Consider the following 14,792-nt stretch of genomic DNA (forward strand, 5'->3'; position numbering starts at 1 on the left):
GTTTGATTAGAAACAGGGAGAGCGGGTTTTGCGCTACAGCTGGTGAGCATTTTTGGCCAGGAACTTCGTCCGGAGTGTGAATCACCCTTGGTGACACAATTATTATCCTGGCTTACCAAACTGTCTTACTTCTGATCTTGGCGTTATTGACTGTATTGAAGGTGACGCTCAATGCGAGAGACCACCCAATGCAACTCAGATACTCAACTCTGTCCTACAGATGAGAAAAGCGCAGCATATTGTCTTTAGTTTCACGCCTCGAATGAGATGTTTTGCCGTGACTCCGAATTGCCATGAGTCATTCTATTCTAATTATTATAAGGCAGTTAATCAATCACCATGTGAAGCTCTCTTCGAAATAATCTATGTGATGATTGCCTTCTCTTAGTGCATCAACCACGGCCAGCCGCGCATCATCGGCCATCCTGGCAGGTCCGCATGCAACAACGGCCAAGTTGCCACCCTGAGCTCCGACTGCCGCCGACATGACGATGGAGTGAATGTTTGGTCGACCAATGTGTTGCTCGACCTGACTTGATACCTCACCCATGTCAAATGCATCCATTTGTGAGGATACATACAGGTGCACTGACAATCTGCCAGCAGTAAGGGCTTCCCTGGCATCCTTAGCTAGGACATGTCTTGCGAACCCGGGCTCACGGACGGCCCAGTGTAGCTCGACAGTGGGGAGAGTCTTTGCTTCGAGGCAGAGAGTGTTCAGGTATGATAGGGCAACGACGACTCCTGACCCGCCTGCGATAAACAGGACTCTTTGATACTGATGTAATCGCTGCGTATGCCCATAAGGCCCATCTACTAGGACCCTAACCGACGTCGGAGCTAATTGCTCATCAGCCAACATGTCTCTGAGGCGTCCGGAGAAGCTATCGTATGGCCGAATGAGGAATGCCATGTGCTGCTTCTTTAGTTCGGCGCCTACGCCACCATCCACAGCTTCTGAAGAATTCGTCGTTGACGCCAGAAGCGGCACTCCTTCATTTTCATCTGTGAACTCTGCCTTGTGTGGCACATCGCCCGATAGGGAGGCAATAGTGAACGGATGGCTTTCCCAGAAACGCTTGTCGTCCAAAACTGTCAGATAGAAGTAATTGCCTGATCGAGGCTTGTAGAGTGCCTTGTCCACGGGAATGCTTAATCGGATGATGTTTGCAGAATGACTATAGCTTGCCAATGCAGTGGTTGACCACTGTCCAGGGTTATAGATGATGATTCGGAGTAATCGCATTGCTCGATCGAAGACCCATATGAACGCAGGGATCCAGAACAAAATGTCGTATTCTCCGTCGAATATGGAGACGTGACTATTGCGCGGTCGTGTTAGAGTCGCGGGTAGTATCACCTTCTGTTGAACAGGGTTCCGCCTTACCCGAGCATTGTGAGGAGGATCAGGATGGACAGTCCGATATGTATGAGGAGGAACGCCTCATAGAAACGACGACGTATCCAGTAGATAGAAAAGACCAGTAGAGCACACATGGAAACAGTCGCCTATTGGTGATTGTTAGCGAGTCGGCCCACAAGTGAGGAGATTGCTTCTCATACTATCTGGCCAGCGTTCCAAAACCACATTGTGAACCACCACGCGTAGTAATTCCAACCCCCGTCTGATACATATAGATGTTAACATCGAGGATGAAAGTAACTCGTCGTGTCACAGTTGGGAATGGTCATTCTGATAACTCACTCATGAAGATGAGGATCGTGTAGAAAATGGAATGAGCAACAGCTTCAAGGGTGGAGATCCGGGCACACCAGCGGTGAAAGTTGTTGTACGTTCCAAAGTCCCAGCCGGTAAGCCAAATGGCCACGTTATTTCGCATGCCAAACAGCCAAATGAAGGGGAAGTTGGCGAAGGAAATGATGCCCGTACGATCCGCCGCGTACCGCAAGACCTGTCTGATCGGCGTGCCAAAGCTGCATCAACGACTTAGCACAAGTAGGCAATGAGTTGCGACCCAGAAGAATGGCATACTAGATGTTGTCATCGATAATTCTATACCCGTGCACACAGAACACGACATTCATGAGAAGAAAGACTGCGATGGTGAGCGTTTGGATGCGTGACGGGATAGTCGCCCACCACACATTCTGGGCGCATCTGTACCCAAACGTTGCGGGAATCGTGACATTGCGCTTGAACCAGGATCCCGTTTCTGTCCAAATTCCGCTAATGTCGAAGCTCTGGTGGCTGCGGTGCATTTGTGAGGCGGCAAGATAGGCCTTATTCCCAAGGCCTACGAAGACTACAGCGACCCAAAACACCATGACCCCAATACTGGAAGGACGTCAGCAGCCATTCGCTGAATGTGAATGAACATGGGGGGATTTACCCGTAGAGGTGGTGTAGCCTATGAGCATATTCGACAGCATCCTGCCATTTGTCAATATTGGCATCAAATGGTCAGTGACAAGGATAGAACAGATCTATATACCAAGGTCTTGAACCAGGTATTGAACCGGTCGTATGACGGTATAACCACTTCAGCCAGTGGCTTATCTGAACCAAAGGCATCCCCCTTGCCGATCCTCTTTAGTCCGGCAATCTCCTCATCGGTGTAGTTGGTTCTGAAAGTCGGAATGGGACTTCCGAAAGAGTCATAGCATGTAGCATTGTGATGTTGTATCGCCGAGTCGCAGGTCCGTGTTCCGCAGTTAAGGCTCAAACATAGATACTTGGATGACAGAGCGAGGCGGCTTTGGCACGCCTGCCTGAGAGGCAATGCCGCAGCATCGGCGTCGACAAAGCGCAACGGCTTGAGAGAGGCTTCACAGCTCCTCACACACAAGTCGGGCGAATCTTTCGGAACAGCAGCGGCTTGTCGGGCGTGAGAGACTTGAGCAAGTAGCGGTAGACATAAAGGTGCCTGTGCGAACAATCTCATGGCGGTGGCTCTCGATGCAGCATGTCGGTGCCAAGTTGGCGAGGCTTTGATGGAGTCAGTCCGCGATGATGCGTGAATTTAGCTGGTAATCGGCAAAGGCGGTATTTGGCACACATCAGCTGATCTTGCGCTTCGTCTCCCCTACGGATTGCATTAATTTGGCCCGAGCCATGATCAACTGACGGCTTATCTGATTGATAAGATCCACCGACCACGGGTCGTGCGCTGGACCTATCACATGGCTGTTCCTGGTTTACCTAACCATCGATTACATACCTAGATGGCTTATTAGGTATATAAAGACGTACATACTAGGTATGTTTTTGTGTACCTTAGGTACAGTAAGGGCTTCATCAGCCGATGTCGGTTGTTGCAGGGGCCGGAGTTCGTCTGTGTTGCTCTCCCGACATTCTTCACGTCTACAGCATGAGGTCTTGTCAATAATAAAGTACTGATCTCGCTTCGAAATCCAGTCGATTCGTTGTCAAACTCGGAAGATTTCCCACGATTTATATGCCGCCACCGCGGTATATCTTATGCTAAGAATGCTCATGCAGCGTAAACACCTGTGAGTTATGCATTACTAGAACGGGCTTTCCCTCAACAAAACCGACGGAAATGCCATTGTTCTCTTGTCAAAAGGAGACTCGCGAAAACAAGAATTTTTATTAGAGCCACCACGAAGAGCCAATATATGATACAAGCGGCTATCCGTACCGTATCCGCACCGTATCCTGATTGTAAGTTAGGATTTGACTTGGAGCAACATAATGCTTGGTATGGTGCGGCTTGAGAATATCGACCTACTACTAGTAGTTGATTTCTACTCCGTCAGCTGCCGAATTTTCAGGAAGGGGACGTGCGATTAATTGGTCAGCAGCGCAAGTCATCTGTCCGGAAGAGGCAACTTGTGATTGACCTGCAGCAACTTCATCAACACATGGACGTCCCTCTAGATCAATTCTTACAGCATAGGTTCAGCTATTAGTCCCGGGGAAAGAGTGCTACGAGCTCTTCAGAAATGAAGCATGGGCCACTTTATTGAACTTGAAGCTCACCCATCTCGTGCTGTCTGTAACACGCAGACTCCATATTCATCTATACATAGCTATCTATCCAAACAATTTTACAACCTCCCATGAATGAATACATGACATGGCACAACTTGAACGGTTCATGTTCTATCAGCACTCCGAAGCTAGCACTGCTACTGTACCGTCGGCAGGTATTCTTCCCCACGATCAGCCCCTGTCTTTATGTACCCCAGGATCACTGGGATCTAGCCTGTGTCGTGTTCAATTAGCTTCAATTAGCAAATGCTTCGCGAGGCTTCGATTTCCGAAAATGCGATGCAGATGCCCTGAGTGGTAAGGGCTTTCGGTCTCACGTACCCGTCGGGTCCAGTACAGTATTTCCCTACGGGCCGGCTAATTTCGTCCACGATGCGGTGCAGCACGATGAAGATATCCCATCTTCTCCAATTTTGTGCTTCTCTCGGGCTACTATCCTGCGATAGGGATCGCTGGTATAGACGTTTTGCGGCAACCCCGCATTGTCTAGAAACCGTGGTGTATCACGATGGTTGATGATGGAGTAGCTCAATGACAGCTATTTAAAGGGCAAGATGACCCATGGATTGAATCATGGCTCAGCAGCTCTTTCACGGTCAGAGCCTTTGCACCGAGAGCCGCGATGGTCACAATGTTGCCAGCAAGGCTCGTTGTTGTCGCGACTTGCGCCCTGGGCGTAGGGGCAAGGAAACTATGGGCAACTGAACCAGCCGATGCAGGGAACATTATCATGACGGCATATCCGCTAGGAAATGGAAAACTTGGAGGTGAGTCTGTGAACAACGCTGCCCAATCTGAAGGCAAATATCTAATTTGGTATATATAGCAATGCCGCTTGGGGTGGTAGGGGAGGATATCGTGGTACTCAACGAACATAGTCTTTGGGCCGGAGGCCCTTTCCAGAGTCCGGTAAGCCCTCAACCCTAGTACTTTCAACTGACAGCAACATTTGCTCAAAGACCTGTTCTTGACTCTGCTAGGATTACATTGGCGGCAACCCACCGGCTCCGGTCTATACGGCCCTTCCCGGCATTAGAGAGACGATTTGGAAGACTCAAATCAACAATGGTTCGTTTCACCTGTCTTGAGTCACTTCATTCTGTTCTGACGCCCATTTGCCCTCGAGCAGACATCAGTGCTCTGTATGGGGATCCTGCATACTACTATTATGGCAACTACGAGACCCTAGGCAATCTCACCGTCAACATTGCGGGAGTCAGCAAATACACATCTTATAACCGCGCGCTGGATCTTGAAACTGGCATTCACACCACCGAGTTCAAGGCAAACGGGGCCAAGTTCACCATGTGAGTACCTTACGCTGAAAGAGCGCTTTGTACTCCCGCAGAAACCCGTCACGGAAGTTGACCCAAAACAGAACTACCTTTTGCACGTTCCCCGACCAAGTCTGCGCTTACAACATCCAGTCCAGCAAGCCGCTCCCTGCTGTGACAATTGGACTGCGGGACTCTTTACGAAGCAACCCAGCGTCCAACCTGACTTGCGACGCGAATGGAGTGCATTTGAGAGGCCAAACCCAGCAGGATATTGGCATGATCTTTGATGCCCGCGCCCAACTCATCAACCGACCTAAGCGAGCGACGTGCACGTCATCTCATGGTCTCTCCGTTCCGTCGGACGGCAGAACGACTTCTCTCACTGTCGTGTACGCTGCTGGGACCAACTATGATCAGAAGAAGGGAACCAAGGCGAGCAACTACTCTTTCAAGGGCGTCGACCCAGCGCCAGCTGTTCTCTCGACGATTAAGAAGGTCTCCCAAAAGAGCTTCAATAGCATGTATAATGCGCATATAAAGGACCACAATGGTTTGTTCAGCCAATTCAGCCTGGACCTCCCAGACCCCGAGAAGTCGGCTTCCGTGCCGACGGCGACGCTGATGGAAAATTACGACTACGACCTCGGCGACCCATTTGTTGAGAATCTCCTCTTCGACTATGGAAGGTACCTTTTCATCGGCTCCTGCAGAGATGGGTCGCTGCCTCCCAATCTGCAGGGTATTTGGACGGAATCGCTCACTCCGGCCTGGAGCGCAGACTATCACGTCGATGTGAACGTCCAGATGTACGTTTGACACTTTGCGCCCCAGATCCGACTCCATTTAACCATGATATAATCTTAGGAACCACTGGCACACTGAGCAAACTGGCCTTGGAGAGATTCAGGGCCCCCTGTGGGACTTCATCATCGATACATGGGTGCCTCGAGGAACAGAAACAGCTGCATTGCTGTATGACGCCCCAGGATTTGTTGGATTCAGCAACCTCAACACATTCGGTTTCACGGGGTAAGCTGGACATATTCCGGACGAGGTTGAGCAGATTTGCTGACGAGTTGAAGCCAAATGAACGCCGCTGTGTGGTCCAACTACCCAGCCTCTGCTGCTTGGCTGAGTGAGTGAATTTGTATAGACTCTCTCTCCAGCCTGTCCGTATATTGACATCATGATTCAACAGTGCAAAACGTCTGGAACCGATACGACTACAGCCGCGATACGCACTGGTGGAAGACGGTCGGATATCCTCTCATGAAATCCATTGCCGAGTACTGGATCCACGAGATGGTGCCCGATCTGTATTCCAACGACGGCACCCTCGTCGCGGCTCCTTGCAACTCACCGGAGCACGGCTGGACGGTAAGATACTCGGTTAAAGCTCATTTTTGAGGCATGATGCTGAATTCAGGCCAGACATTCGGCTGCACACACTACCAGCAGCTCGTGTGGGAAGTTTTTGACCATGTGATCGAGGGCTGGGAAGCCTCAGGCGATAAGAACACCACGTTCCTCGAGACCGTCAAGGAGACCCAGTCGAAGCTGTCTCCAGGAATCATCATTGGCTGGTTTGGTCAAATCCAAGGTACGCATACGGCCGCGACGGCCACATATGAGATCACCTTGCTAAGTCAGACACAGAATGGAAAATTGGTTGGGATCAACCCAACGACGAGCATCGCCACCTTTCCCACCTCGTCGGCTGGTATCCCGGCTACAGCATCGGCACACACATGTGGAATAAGACCGTCACAGACGCCGTCAATGTCAGTTTGACAGCCCGAGGCAACGGCACGGCAGACTCAAACACCGGCTGGGAGAAAGTCTGGCGAGTCGCCTGCTGGGCGCAGCTCAACAACACTGACATCGCGTACACATACCTCAAATATGCCATTGACATGAACTACGCAAACAACGGCTTCTCCGTCTACACCACAGGCAGCTGGCCATACGAGCTCGCAGCGCCCTTCCAGATCGACGCCAACTTTGGATACAGCGCTGCCGTGCTGGCGATGCTCATCACCGACCTGCCAGTTCCGTCTGCGTCCAAGGCTATCCACACCGTCATCTTGGGGCCGGCCATTCCGCCAGAGTGGAAGGGCGGCTCTGTTCGGGGCATGCGTATCAGAGGCGGAGGATCCGTCGACTTTTCGTGGGACGATAATGGCTTGGTAAATAAGGCGAAGCTGCACAACCATAAGGAGGCGATTAAGATCGTCGATGTGAACGGCAAGGTCTTGATTCATCAGTGAGGGAGAGTGGCTGTGTATTCTCGGCAAATCTCGCGCAATGAGTCGGTGTTAAGAGTCCTGTAACTCGAGAGATGCACATGGGTTGCCAATACAAATGCTGCGGTTAAATCTCCCCTAGCTGTTGAATAGTCATGATTTCTCTGTCTCGCTTTGGGAATAATGAATAATGCCTTGAACGCGATTTGAAGCGTCAGTATTAGGTCTTCTCGATGGCATTGAGTGATGGCTCTTCTCGCAGCATCAATACATATAGAGTTCGATGTCCATGAATATATTCGGTGCGTAGCTATTTGGGATTCATGGACAACATCGTAATCCGAAATGTTTTTTCTGTGGACGCTGTAGTGATAGTGTAGGTAGGTAGGGTAGCTTGATGCAGCGGGGAGCATCATGCGGCTGGTTGCTGTAAGCTCACAGACGCCACGAATTTGGCTGCCTGCTCTCATTCTGTCAGTGAGCATCTCAAAGAATACCAATTGGCAATTGAGCAAGATGGTCTCGCTTCCTGTTTCCAGTCTCAGCATCTCTGACTCCCACGATACTGAAGCTTTTCAATGCATCTCCTCGCGTCGAAAGATCAATGCTCATGATATCTGATGTGAGCCCCAGCTGTTGACAACCTGTTCTCTTCACTAAACCGAACCCCCTGTCGATTTACCCCCTAACAAGCGTTGATCCCGTCTTTTCAGCGCCGGCACCCACAGCCGAGAAAGCTTTGTGCAGCCAATGAATGCATCGACATGACAGGTTGATCTCTTGCAGCCCTACCCACCGGGACACATGTCAAAGCTCTCTTGCCAGCACTTGATCTTGAGATAGAAGCTTCTCTCTTCGTGATCGTGTTTGCTTGCACTTCCATCTCTTGTGCCCTTGCCTCCTCCGTCCGTCTGCACCTTTCCCTGGGCAGCAATCTATTACGTCGAACCTACCGCCTGTTCTCGCCAGTAGCCCGGTCTTATCCCAGCATCCCGGAGCTTCGGCCCCTCATCACCTTTGCGTCCTCGGGCAGATTGTCGGACATCGCCTCGGGTGTTTTCGTCGCCGCCTGACCTCCAGTAGCACAAGACGCGGCATCCGCTGGCGCCGACAGAGGTCGGGAAGCCCTCCATTTTGGGCGCAGTAGGGTCCTTTCAGCAGATGCTTGCACGACTCCGCTGAGATGCCTCTTCACCTGGAGGTACCGCCGGTCAGAGACCCGGACCTTCGCCGGTCGCCGTCACCACCTCCATCACCGTCGCGGGCTCTCCAGACATACAACGACAAATATGTTGTGGTGTATGACTTTAGCGAAATAGGTGCATTTTCATGCGAACCTGTCCACCGATCGAGCATTGTACCGATTTGGCTAACCGGGAGATCCAGACTACTATGAAGCTGCAAAGGAATTCACTGCCTTGATACACAGCCTCGAGGCTACTGGCCTCCACGTCGAAGTGAGGCCAGGGTATGAACAGACTATTCTGCTATTTGTCAAGGCACCGAGTGCGCTCCTGGGAAACAGAGTCTACAAGCTGAGGTATGCATTGCCCGAAACGTGCATCATGAGACCTCGAATTTTTCGTCGATTAATCGCAGTAACTGATACTCGAGACTAGAGTGAGGGATTGGCTCTATGGCATCACGCAAACACGGCCACCGGGAAACAAGCATACAATTGTCGCTGCGTGGTATGAAGCTGAAGATCTCTTATCCATGGACCACCTGGTACGCTGGCCACAATCCATGGGAGGAGCGGGCATCACTCCAGGTCTCGGCGAATGGAAGAACGTCAAGGCCATCTTCCCCATGCACAATGATAAAGTAAACCAGAAGTTGCTACGAAGCTTTAGCAAGAAGCTGCTGCTAGGGATTGATGATCTCGATCAGATACGAGATCTGTTTGGCTCAAAGGTATGACGGACCTTTCAGGTTGGATGCTTGTATCGTTCGCTAATGATCTGGGATTGACTCAGGTCGCCTTCTACTTTGCTTTCGGACAGTCCTACTCAGCCTTTCTCCTCTTTCCAGCCGTTACTGGTCTCGTTTCGTGGCTATGGCTACCAAAATACTCCATCGTATACACCATCTTGACCGTAATCTGGTGCACCGTCTTCCTCGAATATTGGAAGGTCCGTGAAGTCGACCTGAGCGTACGATGGCGGGTGAGAGGAGTCAACAAAACAAAGACAAATCGACCAGAGTACAGATACGAACGAGTCATTGTGGACCAATACGGCCGGACGCTTCACTACACTCCCAAGTGGAAGCAGATTTCGCGGCAGCTCCTGCAGGTGCCATTCATGGCTATTGCGACTGTGGCGCTTGGCCTCATGATCAGTGCAGTGTTTGCTATTGAGACTCTGATATCCGACTCATACGATGGGCCAAGCAATCTGTACCTGGTGAGTCGACAAGCGGGAAAAGAAAAGAAGATAGGCAGGTGAAGAACGCCAAGCTAACGCCGCCCAGGACTATCTGCCCACCGTGCTCCTGGCCGTCATCATCCCTTACATCAGTTCATACCTGGAAACAGTCGCCAAGTGGCTTACAGACTTTGAGAACCACCGAACAGCAGACAGTCACGAAATGTCGCTCACGCAAAAGATCTTTATCCTCAGCATCATCACGAACTACCTTCCCATCCTGCTGACAGCCTTTGTCTACGTTCCATTTGGCGACCGGATTTTCCCTTGGCTCGAAGACCACATCGTTCATTTTGCCCCCAACATCGGCAATCGCTTGACTGAGAAGCCCTTTAGGCTAGATTCCGACCGTTTGCGACACGAGGTCATCGCATTGACTGTGACCGGGCAGCTGTCTAGCTTCTTTGAGGAGAATATTCTGCCCCTGATCAAGTACAAAATGAGCAGTTGGTACCGGGAGTACCGCCGCAACTACACCAAAGATACGATCCTCATATCCATGGTCACCGACGATGAAGACGAGGCGCAGTTCCTGGAGCAACGCCGCAACGAGGCCACGCTGGAGCCGTACAATGTGCAGGATGACATTGCGGAGCTGGTGCTTCAGTTTGGATACCTGGCCCTGTTTTCGTCTGCTTGGCCGCTCATCCCCCTGGGCTTCCTCATCAACAACTGGGTCGAGCTTCGGTCCGACTTTGCCAAGATTTGCATCGAGCATCAAAGGCCGCCGCCATCTCGCGCAGAAGGCATTGGGCCCTGGATCGTCTCGTTGGAAATTCTCGTGTGGCTGGGCAGCATCTCCTCTGCAGCCATTGTTCATCTGTTTAGCACTGATGGAGTGCTGAGTGGCGGCTGGTCAACGCTTCCACTGACGATTTTTGTCAGCGAGCACATTCTCCTCGCTCTTACATGGATAACGCGCGTCATCTTCCAGCGCCTCGGCTCTGAGCAACTACGTAGGGAGAGAAGCGAGCAGTATGCAAGAAGACTGAGAATCCTGGAGGAGATTGAGGAGCACAAGCGCGATGGAGAGAACATTGGCGTGCGAGAGCGAGAGCGCAGAAAGTCGCTGCTGATTGCGGGCAACGAGAGCTTCTGGACGAAGCAGTTGGAAGAGGGAGCGAGTGCGGCGGCTGGAATGAAGCTGATTTCACTGGCAAGGAAGTCGGATGGAGAGGGCAAGAAGAAGCAATAGATTGGTTCACAACTCGTCAATGGCATAGGGGTCCGGTCCTTGATATTAGCATCATCATTCATATAGACTCTTAGGCAATTAGCAAGAGGTACTACTTTTCTCAGATCTAGAGAGGCTAGATAACTTGACATATAGAAACTACATTTCTGAAAAAGGATTCCCTTCAACCTTGACTCATCTATCCCATGATGTTGTTTCTGCATTTCTGAGATTCCACCAACAATTGTCAAACGTTCCCCCTCACAACCCCACACGACACATTTTCTTCTGGGCACCAATGACATTCTTCAATCAATTCGCATCTCATAATTGCAACCATTTTTGTCCCAAGACTCCGCAGTAATTTCAAGCATCGGCTCTCATCGGCGAATCCGGCGCCCGCCGTGCTCCGCATGGAGGAAAAATCTCGTCCGCTTCTAAGCTTGAAAATTGGCTTCAAGCCGCGGCTTACTTGGACCCTTGGCCGTTAAGATGTGAACCCTCTCTCTCACAAAAACTCGAGCTTGTTTCGATCCCAATCCATTTTCCAGTCAACAAAAAGTTGTGCCAAAAAGAGTAAACAGCAAAGAATCTCAAAATGCTGCGCTGGGGCATCCTCGGAACGAGCTTCATCTCGCACACCGTCGTCAAATCCATCCTCGCCAGCCCCAACTCACGCATCACCGCCGTCTTTGGCCGTAACCAGGCCCGTCTCGACGAGTTCGCCGCAAAGTACGACATCGCCACCAAGTACCAGGACCTGGACGCTCTCCTCGACGATGCCGAGGTCGACGTCGTTTATGTCGGCCTTCCCAGCCACATGCACTCTTCGGCGGTGATTGCCGCTGCGAAGAAGGGCAAGGCGATTCTCTCGGAGAAGTCGCTGGCAACGACGATGGAGGATTCACATGCCATGATTGCGGCTGTGAAGGAGGCCAACGTCTTCTTTCTCGAGGGCCTCATGTATCTCTGCCACCCGCTGATGGAGAAGGTCGCCTCCATTGTCAAGTCTGGCATACTCGGCAACATCAAGGGCATGTCCGGCTACTATGCTGCCAACATCTGGAAGAAGGCCAACCCACTAGGCATGGGCACCATTTACAACCTGGGTTGCTATCCAGTCTCTCTTGTTCACTTTATCATGGAGACCGCATACGGATCCGGAGCATTCGAGAAGCGACAAGTCACCGGTCTGGGCAATCTTTTCAATGAAGGCAGCCTGCATGCCCGTGATGCATCTCTCAACGTCCGCTTCGACAACGGCGTCCTGACCACGATCCAGTCGACCGACAGCTTCGGCAACGACTTTTCCTTTTCTATCCAGGGCGACAAGGGTGTGCTGCGATTCAAGACGAATCCCTGGCTGCCGCTGGCGGGTGACAACATCATGGAGCTCAAGATCTATGGTGGAGCCACGGAAGAGATTGTCGTTCCGGCCCTGATGGACGCTTTTGGACACCAGGTGAAGCGCGTCGAGGATTGCATCGCACAGGGCTTGAAGGAGGCTCCCAGGCCGTCACCGAGCTGGGCGAATTCTGTCGAGATTATGAGCCTACTGACTGAGTGGGAGGCTGACATTAAGAAGCGGGCTTAGGCTGGAGCAGACATCACCTATTGGCAATTACAGCGTTTCATATATGGCATGCCTTTCATTATATATACTGTAGATAGGTAGATAACCCCTTCATTCAAATGGCAAAGCCACCAGATGACACCTGTCTCGGCTCTCCGGCAGCCTCGAACGTCCCGTTCGGCAACAGTCTCAGAGCCTGCGCAGTACTTTGCCCCGGAGCAACCCAAGTGACATTATGTCCAAGCGACTTCATATATGCTACCGTCTCATTATCGTAGGCATACTCAAACGTCGTCTGGGCGGGTACGAGCTGGTCGTGCAAACGTGGCTGGGCAAGCGCTTCAGCAGTCGTCATGTTGCCATCAAGAACGTGAATCGTGTTCTGAATGTTCGCCGTAATGATCCTGCTACCGCCCGCAGATCCAAGCGCGAGATAGAGCTTTCCGTCCGGCGTCTCGGCGATAATGGGTGAGATGGACGACAGTGGGCGCTTTCCTGGACGGATGTAGTTTGCTGGGCTGGGAATGTAGCCGAAGCTGTTGCTGAGTCCGGGGATACTGAAGTCGTTCATTTCGTTGTTCATGATAACGCCAGTTTCCGGCACAATTAGCGTTGAGCCAAAGATCAGGTTGATTGTCGTGGTCATAGAAACAGCCATTCCACTGGCATCCGCGGCGACGATATGCGACGTACCCGGAGTCTCGAGCGACTCCAGCCCCTTGGGGTCGTAGTACGCCACCTGCTCTGTTTTGAAGTCTGATATCTTGGACCGAATCTCGGCTCCAGTTGCGGGTTCTATCATCTTCTTGGAATAGTCGTCGATTCCGTCGACAAAGGACGGATCTCCGAGTTCAGTTCGTTGACCGTAGGCAAACTTGATGGCTTCGTCCAAGAGATGCGTAGTCAAATTCACTTGAGAAGGATCGTTGAATCCCTCATATCCCCCGATGGTGTTGAGAACGCTGAGCGCGACAGCACCACTTGATGGAGCACTTGTGCTGGTGACCTTGTAGCCTCGATAATTGAGATGTAAGGGCTCGCGGATGGCCACTGTGTAGTTCTTCAGGTCCTCCAGCGTCATGATTCCTCCAGCTGCTTTCAATGCACGAACAGTAGCATTAGCAATCGGGCCAGTGTAGAACGCATCAGCGCCGTGGTTGGCAATCGCCTCGAGCGTATCAGCATATCGTTTGCGAGTCATTGTCTCGCCTAGCCGGACGAGGCGTCCCTTGGGGGCAAAGTCAATGGCCCACGCTGGATCTTCTGTGAGGAAGTTGTTGGGACTCAGCCCCTTGATGGCGCTGACCAAGTCCTCATTCACTTCGAAGCCGTGTCTGGCAAGCTTGATTGAGGGCTTGATGACATGAGCCCAGGGCAAAGCGCCGTACTTGTTGTGGACATACTCGAGACCGCGAAGCTCGCCAGGAACACCACTAGAAGATGTCAGTTTCATCATACACAATACTCACGGCGAAATAACTTGCTGCGGGCCTTACCTTGCGAGACCACCATGAATGCTCAGGTCTTCATCATCGTTATACATGTCCTGAGACGCAGCAGCTGGCGCCGTCTCGCGCATGTCGACGAACTCGTACGTGCCGTCACTCTGCCTCAACAGCAAGAAGCCACCGCCGCCAATACCGCTATGATACATGCCAATGACACCCACGCAAATGACTGTGCCCACGAGGGCGTCCACGGCATTTCCTTTATCCTTGAGCATCTGGATGCCAATTTCACTGCATACTGAGCTTTGCGAAGCGACGGCTCCCTGCTTGGGGATTTGAACGCCGGGTGGACTGCATGGCGGTGTCGGTGATGCTCTGCTGTAAGGTAACACGGATAGAAGAAGTGTAAGTGGTCTTACCACTGATCTTACACGGAGCTGGGTCATGCTGGAGTATGAGGTGGAAGTGACGCCCGGAGACTTACATTCCAAGAAGCGTAGCATCCCTAGAGGAGATGGAAGCCAGGCTTATATACTACCAGCCTTCTCCGTGCAACACACCACATCGTTCAGAGCGTTTCCGAGCTGTTGGCCCGGTATCAATATCCCGAACGAACAAACTTAGCTCAATGATTGACATAGTAACCAGTAGAAGAATACGGCTAGGTCGGCCATCAGT

General features: G+C 51.6%; 5 protein-coding genes across 5 annotated transcripts; 3 read left to right on the top strand and 2 right to left on the bottom strand.

Annotated features, from left to right (window-relative positions):
• Positions 1-334: 334 nt before the first annotated feature.
• On the bottom strand, positions 335-2,903 carry TRIREDRAFT_111893 (uncharacterized protein; the record flags this gene model as incomplete). The annotated part of the gene is made up of 7 exons (XM_006969280.1): positions 335-1,322; positions 1,388-1,509; positions 1,564-1,625; positions 1,706-1,935; positions 1,994-2,296; positions 2,352-2,392; positions 2,454-2,903. The coding sequence occupies 7 exons, from the start codon at positions 2,901-2,903 to the stop codon at positions 335-337; spliced, it is 2,196 nt and encodes a 731-aa protein (XP_006969342.1).
• A 1,800-nt stretch (positions 2,904-4,703) lies between these two features.
• TRIREDRAFT_5807 (glycoside hydrolase family 95) lies at positions 4,704-7,517 on the top strand (the record flags this gene model as incomplete). Its single annotated transcript, XM_006969222.1, has 10 exons — positions 4,704-4,740; positions 4,800-4,882; positions 4,954-5,041; positions 5,103-5,280; positions 5,352-6,056; positions 6,115-6,279; positions 6,333-6,385; positions 6,449-6,627; positions 6,682-6,850; positions 6,907-7,517. 10 exons carry the CDS (start codon positions 4,704-4,706, stop codon positions 7,515-7,517), a joined length of 2,268 nt encoding a protein of 755 aa, XP_006969284.1.
• A 911-nt stretch (positions 7,518-8,428) lies between these two features.
• TRIREDRAFT_82068 (uncharacterized protein) lies at positions 8,429-11,114 on the top strand (the record flags this gene model as incomplete). Its single annotated transcript, XM_006969242.1, has 5 exons — positions 8,429-8,812; positions 8,880-9,033; positions 9,113-9,407; positions 9,470-9,898; positions 9,966-11,114. The coding sequence occupies exons 1-5, from the start codon at positions 8,677-8,679 to the stop codon at positions 11,112-11,114; spliced, it is 2,163 nt and encodes a 720-aa protein (XP_006969304.1). The 5' UTR covers positions 8,429-8,676.
• A 577-nt stretch (positions 11,115-11,691) lies between these two features.
• On the top strand, positions 11,692-12,687 carry TRIREDRAFT_111897 (uncharacterized protein; the record flags this gene model as incomplete). The annotated part of the gene is made up of 1 exon (XM_006969243.1): positions 11,692-12,687. One exon carries the CDS (start codon positions 11,692-11,694, stop codon positions 12,685-12,687), a length of 996 nt encoding a protein of 331 aa, XP_006969305.1.
• Positions 12,688-12,781: 94 nt separating this feature from the next.
• On the bottom strand, positions 12,782-14,320 carry TRIREDRAFT_69811 (Gamma-glutamyltranspeptidase-like protein; the record flags this gene model as incomplete). Its single annotated transcript, XM_006969281.1, has 3 exons — positions 12,782-13,328; positions 13,356-14,130; positions 14,173-14,320. 3 exons carry the CDS (start codon positions 14,318-14,320, stop codon positions 12,782-12,784), a joined length of 1,470 nt encoding a protein of 489 aa, XP_006969343.1.
• Positions 14,321-14,792: the final 472 nt, after the last annotated feature.

The sequence above is a fragment of the Trichoderma reesei genome (assembly GCF_000167675.1).
Source record: "Trichoderma reesei QM6a unplaced genomic scaffold TRIREscaffold_30, whole genome shotgun sequence".
In the NCBI taxonomy this organism is placed as follows: domain Eukaryota; kingdom Fungi; phylum Ascomycota; class Sordariomycetes; order Hypocreales; family Hypocreaceae; genus Trichoderma; species Trichoderma reesei.